General features: G+C 37.4%; 1 protein-coding gene across 1 annotated transcript; it reads right to left on the reverse strand.

The window, feature by feature from the left end:
* Positions 1-3,332: 3,332 nt before the first annotated feature.
* On the reverse strand, positions 3,333-9,107 carry LOC117987235 (uncharacterized). The gene is made up of 6 exons (XM_069502053.1): positions 9,004-9,107; positions 8,792-8,852; positions 7,900-8,039; positions 6,756-6,863; positions 5,703-5,803; positions 3,333-4,410 (listed from the first exon to the last, which is right to left on the reverse strand). Exons 1-6 carry the CDS (start codon positions 9,064-9,066, stop codon positions 4,230-4,232), a joined length of 654 nt encoding a protein of 217 aa, XP_069358154.1. The 5' UTR covers positions 9,067-9,107; the 3' UTR covers positions 3,333-4,229.
* Positions 9,108-10,983: the final 1,876 nt, after the last annotated feature.

Consider the following 10,983-nt stretch of genomic DNA (forward strand, 5'->3'; position numbering starts at 1 on the left):
CCATGCGGGCCAGACATTCATTATTTTGTAAAAGCTCAAAGTTTCTATGCGCATTGTCCCCAACACGGGGAGAAACGATCAGCGACTATGAAGTTAGTATCATAGTGGTTTTGGCAGATAACATGTAACAAAGGTGTAAAAAAATCTTACGTTAAAGTATACCTAGTAATTTTTTTGTTTTCTTCGGATTACTTAGTTTAAAAAATCACGTCATGCATTGCCAGACACTTAGTATCGTGGCAACCCCCTGCCCTATCCTTAACTTTAACAGTTAATTAAACTGGATTTTACGCAGAGATAGTTTCAGCTTTTATAAAATAATGAAAGTCTGGCCCTCATGGGCTCTCTCTCTATTATTACGGGATATTTTTAACTACTTAATATTATAAATGCGAAAGTGTGTCTGTCTGTCTGTCCGTCTGTCTGTCTGTATGCTAGCCTTTCACGGCCCAACAGTTTAACCGAATTAATTTTGATGTTATTTGGTACAGAGTTAGCTTACATCCCGGGAAAGGACACAGGCTTTTTATCCGGGAAAATTAAAGAGTTCCCACGGGATTTTTGAAAACCTCAATCCACGCGGGCGAAGTCGCGGGCATCATCTAGTTTTAAATATCTGATTGGTTGATTGAACACATCTCTCCACTCCGCTCAGGTGAAAACCGACTCTAAGTGAGCTCGCCCGCAAATATCAAGGGCGTCGTCTCTCTGTATGTATTTATTTACTAGTTACGCTGTGGTATTATGTTTTAGCTGTAAATACGGTCTAAAGTCCAAATTCGAAATATAAACGAAAGAGATATCAACAAATAATTGTTTCCATGAAATTCAATATTATTTTGCAATTATAGCATGCAATCGGAACGTGGTAGGTAACTCTAATTATGCGAGTTATCAAAATGAAATACTTAGAAGTACTAGGTATATCATTAATTTGCGGTCAGGATAAATGAACTTTGGAAGCAGGTTTTAAATAGGTTGTCGTCCATAAACTGTAAATATGGTCCAAAGTCCAAATATTCCTTTAAGTTAATGCACATTAGGTGACTAAATTAAAGTTACCATCAAAGGTAAGGTTTGCTCAAAATAATAAATACTTAAGCTTTATTGTTTGCATTAGATTATTGCTAGGTATTTAGGTAGCTAAGTTGCTGGGATTTCAGCCAGGTAGCCTCCCAGTGTGCCTGGGTGCTGCTGGTCCCTTTTGGATGCGTCCGAGGGTAAGAGAAGTATACGGGCCGGTGCGCCCCGGTAACATGGGTAAAAAATTATTTTCGGGGATATTGTTGGTTATGGCTAATGACCTGGCAGGTGGGGGGGGGGGGAGGTTTCTTCGCGTGTCCCTTTGGCTAGCAGAGAGCACAGAGAATGAAGCGGCGGATGAGACGTGGCGACGCGACGTACGCAAGCTCTGCAGTCGCCCGTTGGGTCCTCGGGTCGGGTGAACACTTCGTTGGTGCACCTCTGAACTCTGAAGTGCGGTGGGGGGACCCCGCCAGTGGGTCCCCGGCAGACGTCCAAACTAGACCTCATCATTGCCATTCCAACATCAGTTTTCGCTTCCGCTCTTGCCTTAAAGGTATACCCAGTACCTTTAAGGCAAGAGTGAAAAGGCATCTTCAAGGCAAATGCGTTCCATCTTTGGCTGCATCATCACTTGCCAGCAGGTCTGATTGCAACCAAGCGCTAGTCTTTTATGTTTCCTTTATTTTAGTAAGCTAATGTGATATTGATAAAATATGACAATATACCTAGGTATATTGGCATAAATCGGGGGTTCTCGAAGGTTGTTTCTTAAGTTTCACCCCCGTGCCTAGGAGAGCACGTAAAGCCGTCGATCCTGCGCCTGATTTCTCTCTGGTCGTATCGGATTTCCGGCCCATCGGGTTAAGAGAGTGCCCTATGTTTGCGCACACACTATTAGACTTGTGCACTATTTGACTGATCTCTATGGAGATTGGCCGCCGTGGCTGGAATTCGATCGGAAGATTTTTTTTTTGAATTGTTATTCTTATGTTCAAGAGTTTTTAGAGATGGTTTCAGGTTTATCGAAAACGTTCGCATGTTAAAATGCTGAGAGCAATAAGGCACGAAGTTCGCTTCACCATTTTGTATTGTGAAGTTATGTTAAAAAATACTGATGCCCCATTTAAAATGAAACAATTTCATTTTTTTTTAATTTTTTTTTAAATAGACATAGCGAGCAAACGAGCAGGCGGGTCACCTGATGTTAAGTGATTACCGCCGCCCATGAACATTTGCAGCACCAGAGGAGCCGCCCGCGCCGATGCGTTGCCGGCCGGTCGTTTGTTTATAATATTTATCTAATTTTAGTATTTGTTGTTCAAGTACACGATATAATTTTTTTTTTTTTGTCGTAAAGCACTGTCACCAGTACTTTACTACCATTACAATCTAGCCTATGAAAGAGGCTAATAAGCAATATTATATTAACCTAAACTTATAAACGTACTTATACCTAAGAATCTGTCCATTGACTTAGCTTAGTTTATAGTTAAGATACCTTATTGGAAGACACTTTGTTCTTGTGTTCTTTAAATTGCACTAGCACTATGCTTTCACTTTGTTCGTGTGATCTTTGATTTGCACTAGCACTACACTTTCACTATAACTACACTAGCTCAAAAGGCTTAGTCCTCTTAAGTCTACGTATTAGGTCTGTGTTGTCGAGGAGCTGGATAGCCTCGACGTTAACATGTTCATAGAGCCTGCGTTCGTGGGATTTAGCGTGTTTGCTACGATATAAATGAAATTATACACAAGTTTCAATTTCTAATATGTAGGGGTTTTTGACATAATATAGCGTCGAATTCAATGTCCACTTTAAAGCCCCTCATTTCGTATGGCAGTCCCCCAGAAATAAAGCTTTTTATGTTTTTTTATGCAATATTTAAGGCCATATTCAGTTTACATAAGAATAATGTTTAAATTTGAAGTACTTAATAACGTTCAGTAATTAAGAAGTTATAAGGCTCTGACAGACAGACAGACGGACAAGTGCAATTTCACTCAAGTAGACCTCTTCGCTTCGCTCGGTCAATTATATGGTCGACACGAATTCCCTTTCTTAGTTTGGCGTAACACTTAGGTACAAATGTTTCATAAAACACCGATTCAGATGGGTGAAAGTTTGATTGTATAGCGGGACTTTAGACCATTACTTTAGTTCGTTTTTCAGGACTACTGCATCTATTTTGTGCCTACCTAGTGCCTATACCTAACCTACTATGCGCTTTTTTAAAATTTCGTAGTAACCCTGGAAAAAGCTAATAACTTGTAAGTGCATAAAGAAAACACATCATTTAAAAATAACAATCAGTTTATTAAAATAAAAATGATAATTTGTACAGTTTTCAAAACTTATAAGTTTGACTAATATCAACACAAACTTATACAATAGGTTTCGCAAATCGCAACACAACATAGCGAACAATAAACTGTTTTAGTGCACTGCGTGATCTTAACCCTCCTTTATCCGTGACTTAATTTCTTATATTATGTATTCCAGTACAATAATACAAGGTTTAGGTTACACGAACTATAAAATAAAAACTCGTGACTTGAAGAAAATCTATTATTGCACGACATTTAGTGGGCGCTAACTTACGCCGTGAAATAATGGACTATTTCAGTCACACGTGTCGTAATGTACTACTTTACAAACTATCTTATTTTAAGTACGAGTACATGGGCATAATCATTCATTCATTCATTCATACCTTTACCTTTCTTCTTAGCCACTGAGTAAGTAAGGAATCACATCTACGTCTGTTTCAGGACTTTCAGGGACTTTACTTTTACCAGGATGTTATATTAATTTATGAACCGACTGTTAGGTACCTATATAATATTATCTGCATAGGTTAGTTATCCAGCAGGTATTTGTACCTATGTAAGTAATAAATTCCCTCAAATTTCCTTTCAAATATTGTTATCTTAGAAATTTTTACAACCTTTCACCTCCCCTTTCATTTCTCCATAGGGCAAAATCTTTCATTAGTATTTCGTGTTTTTTCTGAAAACATCTATGCTTGCCTAGGCAATTCATTATTAGGATCTAGATCCTAATAATGAAATATAACGATAGTTACGTCACCTAAATAATATTTTTTTTTTCTAATTCAACAATTTACAAATTGGGTAAGTAGATACCTACTACTTTTTCGAATTTTTCATAAAACTTATTTTTAGCGATTAGATACATTCATTCAACTGGGTTCTAGATGGCACGTACAACAGCTGGGCACAGAAAAGTATCCTGTTTGAACTACTTTGCTGTCTAGATTTAGATATACCATTTCCCTTTTTGTAAATTGTTGCTCACATTCTAAACTGAAGTCGCTGTTGGTAATGTAGGCGACCTTGGAACAAGTCACTTTTGGAACGTCCCTGAAAAAAAAAGTTTGAGGGTTAACAAACATACAAAAAAACATACAGTCGAATTGAGAACCTCCTCCAAGCCAGTACTCCAAGACACCTTGCTAACGTATAATCGATGGTACCTACTGAGTTTTTACTTTGAAACATGGGTCTTTAGGTCCATTTTAATCTGATGCTCGAATTCTATCAACGTTGGTGAGATGTAAAATCTCACACTAAGCGTACGTCTACGTCGTAGACCCAACCTCTACGAAATCGAGAGAACTTGAAAAATCCCAAGTTTCTAATCAGCACGTACCTAATACTGTACGTAATGAGTACGTTTGACAGTCGGTCTGTTTCTTCTATTATGTTTCATCATCATCATTATCATCATGATCAATTCATCACCGGCCCACTACGAAGCACGGATGCGTTCTCAGAATAAGAAGGGCTTAGACCATAGTCCGCCACGGTGGCCAAGTGCGGATTGGCAGAATTCACACACTTTTGAGAACGTTATGTAGAACTCTCAAGTATCCAGGTTTACTCATGATGTTTTCCTTCACCATTAAAACAAGTGACATTTAATTGCTTAAATGCTGCAAAAGTAAGAGGTCGGGATTGAACCCCCTACCTCCCGAATAGGAGACCGATGTCTTTAACACTAGGATATCACTGCTCCTATTATGTTTAAGGTTGTTAAGGCGGGCTGTTCGACTCGTGGACGATCCCAAACAAACCGGCTCGTTGCTTGGAGCACAGCAGAGACCTTAGCTCTCTTTGCGTGTTCTATCGCCTTTATCATAGGGCCTTTATCATCGCCTCCTTTTTCTACAACCGCACAGCACGCCACCGCAAACAATTCCACCCTCACCACCTGGGTGTCTAGTGCACTTCAACCGCTCGCTGTGCCAGATCCTTTTTTCCACACACATGCAAACAGTGGAATCAAATCTCTTCGGCGATGTTCCCATTAGATTACAAATGGGGTTATTCAAGGGGCTGACCAACAAATTCCTGAAAGGCGGCAACGCATTGGTGGTTCCTCTGGTACTGCAAATGTTCATGGGCGGTGGTAATCACTTAACATCAGGTGGGTGCCTTCTCGTTTGCTCGCCATTTTTATTAAAATAAAAATATATATATTTAAAAATTCAAATTTATTTTATATTTCGGGCGCGATCCCAGGAGACGCGGGTTCGATTCCTGCCGGTTCGCAATTGTTGATGTGTATTTAAAGTTATTTAGAAATTTCCTTCAAGTGTAGGTGAAACACTATAAAAATTATAATATATATATATATATATATTTGTACTTACAGACACTCATGGACACGAAAGCTTTGGAAACGGTGTCCCTGCATATTCAATATGAACTGCCACTTCCTGTAGCGATCCTTTACAGCTAGTGGGAATATAATCTGCAAAATATTTAGCCGAATTAAAAACTGCCCTCTAGGTTGGTTGATTGGGTTGGATTTATCCCGGAATCCAAATTTCTGGGACTTAACACAAATTGAAACTTCGCAGCACCTGTTTCATCGTACCATGTATGACGTTGATTTTATATTATGTATTAGTAGTAAGTACTTAGTAAAGTTGTGAAACCAACACGGATGAAAGGCTAGCAAGTTTGGTTATACCGACTTGAGTTTTTGACAAATATCTCAAATAGTCAAGAATAGAATAGAATATATTTTACAATAGAATACATTTTTATTCAAGTAAACTTTTTCAAGTGCTTTTGAATCGTCACCTGGTTAAATTTACCACTGATTCGCCGTTCCTACCGAGAAGAACCAGCAAGAACTTTACTGATTCGCCGTTCCTACCGAGAAGAACCAGCAAGAACTTTATAACTTTTCGGAGCTGTGTGCGTTTTAAGTTTCTTAAACTCCACATAGCTCCGAAAAGTTATAGATGCTCGAGTTATAAAATATATCACTTGCTTTAACGCTGAAGGAAACACGGTGAAGAAAACTGCATGCCCGAGAGTTCTCCATAATGTTCTCAAAGGTATGTGAGGTCTGGCAATCCGCACTTGACCAGCGTGGTGGACTATGATCAAACCATTCTCATACTGAGAGGAGAGCCGTGCTCTGTAGTGAGCCAGAGATAGGTTGATCATGATGATAATAAAATAAATATTATAGACTAGATGATGCCCGCGACTTCGATTTAAGTTTTTTGAAATCCCGTGGAAACTCTTCAATTTTCCGGGATAAAAAGTAGCCTGTCCTTCCCCGGGATATAAGCTAACTCTGTACCAAATTTCATCAAAATCGGTTGAACGGTTGGGTCGTGAAAAGCTAGCAGACAGACAGACAGACACACTTTTGCATTTATAATATTAGTAGGTATGGATTTCCTTACCCTTTCTCTCTGAGTCTCGCACAAATCTTCAATCTCACCGAGATGATTAGAATATTCATTGTCATACAATTGATCATTGGTGAAACTTGTGATGTTTTTCAAACGGAGCTGAAATATATTGCTTATGATGATTATTTTAATACAATTGCAATATTTCTTCTTTCCTAAGCATAACCTTCCTCATTTGATTAAGTATTTGCATAATATTATAATAATAATAATAAGTATCAACAATGAAACCTAACTCATGACCTAGGTGCACACGTTTCTTTTTAAAGTCATTATGGCGTTTTACTAACCAAGGGTCTTAAAAGAAAGTTCAGAGTTAATCAGCGGGTGATGGAGCGAGCTGTGCTTGGAGTTTCTTGATGTGAACAATTTAGAAATGAGCAGTTCCTACTCTTGTAGAGAAACCGATTGAGCTGTAAAGTTGCAGTGACAATGGTTGACATATAGCCCGAAGGATCTATTAATTGTTGGGGTCAATCAGAAGGGGTTGTCCATACCTAGATGGACAGGCCTTACTTTATATTGTTAAAGTAAGTTGAAAATCTGCATACAATCAGCAAATGATAGTGGTTGGCTGATGACGATGAAGAGAAGGCTCAAAATTCGGGTTCCAGCTGAAAATCAGCGCTATTTGTGCAAGTGCACAGCATCATGCTGAGTTGCCTTTTTTTTCAGGTTGTGCTTCACATGACATAGTTTATTCCGGCGCTTCTTCTGCTTGAGGCCTCTTGGCTTTGATGCTCAAGTGTTGGAGGCGCCGGGATAATCAAACCCTTAGATTGATAGTGGTGATTGTGGCACAACTTTCAAAAAATAAACGTTTTTTCTTTCTTTCTTTCATAGACCGACAGAATAGATATGTACCTACTTATTTCGTTTTTCTTTAATTAACTGCTAGAGCTATATGATACCTGCAACTGCGTCCGCATGACCTAGGTCACTTAAAAATCTCGTGAGAACACTTTAATTTTTCGGGATGTAAAATAGCCATCTCACTATCTAGGTATATTTAATGTTTATCCATGAAAAAATCACGTCGATCTGTTGCGGCGTGAATGAAGGACTAACCAACAAGCAAACACGTGCATTTATAATATTTTAGAATTACCTAGTAGGAAAAGAAGAATCCACATACCTTATCCATTATGTTCTCCACGAGTTTCGTTGGATAGTTTTTCACGTTGTCACATATGTCAGATTGTTTGCAAGCATCAGGTATCGCCGGGGCCGCTATTGGAGAATCGTAGTCTTCCCAGGACAAAAGGACTACGGGCTCTATAATTAGAAAACGTTTTCAAAATTAAAATAGATAAATAAATGTAAATACATATCAAAAATTGCGGAACCGGCAGAATTTTTGATGTGTAAGTATTTAAAATTATTTAGAAATTTCCTTGAAGTACCTAGTAAGATTAAATATTAAAATAAATACTTTTTTATCTACATTTTATATCCCTAATCTATAGTTCCAGAGTTCAAAACTTGTACAGTGCGAAAAGGCTTTTGCATAAAGTGATTCCTAATACTATTCCGAAGAAAAAAAAAGATTAGACTTTATACTTTCGACGTAAGATTTTTTACACCTTTATTATCTGTTATGTCCCAAAGCCAGCATGATCCAAACTTCACAGTCTCCGTGTGTTGAGGACAATACGCAGAGAAACTATCATTAAAAAAAAATCATTAAGAAATTTAGGTTTGGTTTTTTAACCAGTTTTAACTTTAAATTCTTTAGGTAGGTATACATGTAGAGCGCCTGCGTTCATAGCACAGCAACTTTTGCACGACAAGCCGCACATAATTTTTTCATAAACATACGATTTCAAATATATTAAATGTAAGCCAATAAAAATTACTAAAAAGTTACTTATTTAGTAACTGTACAAATAAACACATAATATAAAATAGGAAAATCTTTTAAGGGACCTCCCCTATGTTAATAACTAAAAGGGGATTTTTTAAAACCCGCCCGAGTTCAAATTATAATTTACCTACGGTACGGTATTGAAATAATATTTTACACTTACCATTTTCTGAAAACATCATCGGCAGACCTTTTGCTTGTACTTGTGAGAATTGGGCTATAATCTGGAGAAAAAAAAATGCTTTTTTGAAACCTCGAGAAAATAAGTTGTAGTATTATTTTTTGAAAAAGCATCAACGTGTATTTTTCTATTTTTTTTTTAATTGAAATATTATACAAAAATAATCATTTATAATAATTAAATTAAATACTTACCACTATAACAAATACAATAAATTGAATATTGCATAGTATTAAAAAGTTATATTTTCCCGACATTTTTACAAGTCTTACAACACACCAAGTACCTACTAGAGATATAGGACACACTATAATGCACTAAAATATTCTGGCATGTATGTTATATATGAGAAAATTTTTCCTCATAATATGACATTCCTAATTACTAAGCCATTCATTAATACTGCCTATTGTGCGCCTACTATGAAGCATGCGTAATTAAATTAGGAAATCACTCACCATATTAAAATGCGAAAGTGTGTTTGTATGTGTTGGTTTAGGCTGCCTGTCCACTGGTGCGGAGCGGAGCGGAGATGTGTATTGTTGACCAATCAGAGTTTTGTCACATGACGGAATGAAATTATCACGTTATTTATCGACAATCTGATTGGTTTGCTTAACACATCTCCGCTCCGCTCCGCACCAGTGGACAGGCAGCCTTATTGGTTTGTCCTTCAATCACGCTGCAACGGAGTAACGGATTGACCTGATTTTTCGATATATTTAAAGACCTGAGAGTGACGTCATGAGCTACTTTTTAACTGACTTCCAAAAGGAGTTGGTTCTCAGTTTGGTCCATTTATTTTTTATTTTTTTGCACATTTTTAGGGTTCCGTACCTCAAAAGGAAAAATGGAACCCTTATAGGATCACTTTGTTGTCTGTCTAGTGTCTGTCTGTCTGTCTGCCTGTCTGTCGGTCTGTTAAGAAACCTACAGGGTACTTCCCGTTGACCAAATAACATCGGTATGGGATTATCTGAATGTTTTAGTGTCTAGAAATGTGACCTATAAAATAACACTTTATAATTTCTTAATTTATATGACGGCCATTTTGAATTTTTAATTATTTGTCGTTTTAGCGGCAATAGAAATTCATACTCTGTTAAAAGTTCATTTTCGCCCGCTGACAGACAGACGGAGGGACACCGGAGGCCTAGTAACAGGGTGCCGTTGGCATCGAGTAGGTACGGCACCATAAAATCTATGCAGATAGTGATAAACATGAATACCTATATTTTATAGTTAAATCCATATCAGTTAAACATTAAAAAATCGAAAGTCTGTCTGAACCCGAGGCGCGAGGTCGGAACAAAGGGACAACCGCTTTTAATCTAGGTACATCACTACTTACTTGGTAACAAGTAACAAGCGTAATATCATTGTGGATATTATTAAAATAGGTAATTAAATTAACTATGTCATAACGGTTACCTACAACATAACAAGTTATTACATCACAAACCATAATATTATGATTGTATTTGCGAGATGTTTGCATTGAGGGAATACCAGTGCTGCTGCAATGATAAGCTATGACGCCATCAATGACGTCCGCAGTAGCTGAAGAGAGACGTGGGAAATTTTAGCTAGGTGCTTGCTTAATGAAAGCTGAAAGCTTGAAAGGTAGTTTATAAGATCATTTTACACTTTCCAAAATCTTATCATCAGAGCCTTTAGGACCATCCATTTAGGAGATATATCAGGCCTTTAGGACCATTTAGGAGATATATCATGTGGTTACACACCAAAATCTGTATATAAGCTTATCCCTGCTACTTCATTCGTATGGACTACACAAATTTCAAAACCGTATTTTACTTCCTCAGGGGTTGAATTTTCAAAATTTTTTTCTTAGCGAATGTCAATGTCATAATATAGCTATCTACATGTGAAATTTAAGCCCGATCCGTCCAGTAGTTTGAGCTGTGCGTTGATAAATCAGTCAGTCAGTCAATCAGTCAGTCAGCCAGCTTTTCATTATAATATATTATATAGATTAAAAATCCTGACTGACTGATTTATATATTAACGCACAACCTTAACTGCTGGTCCTAGGGACATGAAATTTGGAGGGTGTATTCTTTGTAAAGAATAGGTATCCATTAAGAAATCATTTTTCGAATTTGTCTAAGTGGGTTTTAAGGGGGTTTGAAATTTATGTAATCCGTTATAAG

Source organism: Maniola hyperantus, chromosome 12 (assembly GCF_902806685.2).
Source record: "Maniola hyperantus chromosome 12, iAphHyp1.2, whole genome shotgun sequence".
Classification (NCBI taxonomy): domain Eukaryota; kingdom Metazoa; phylum Arthropoda; class Insecta; order Lepidoptera; family Nymphalidae; genus Maniola; species Maniola hyperantus.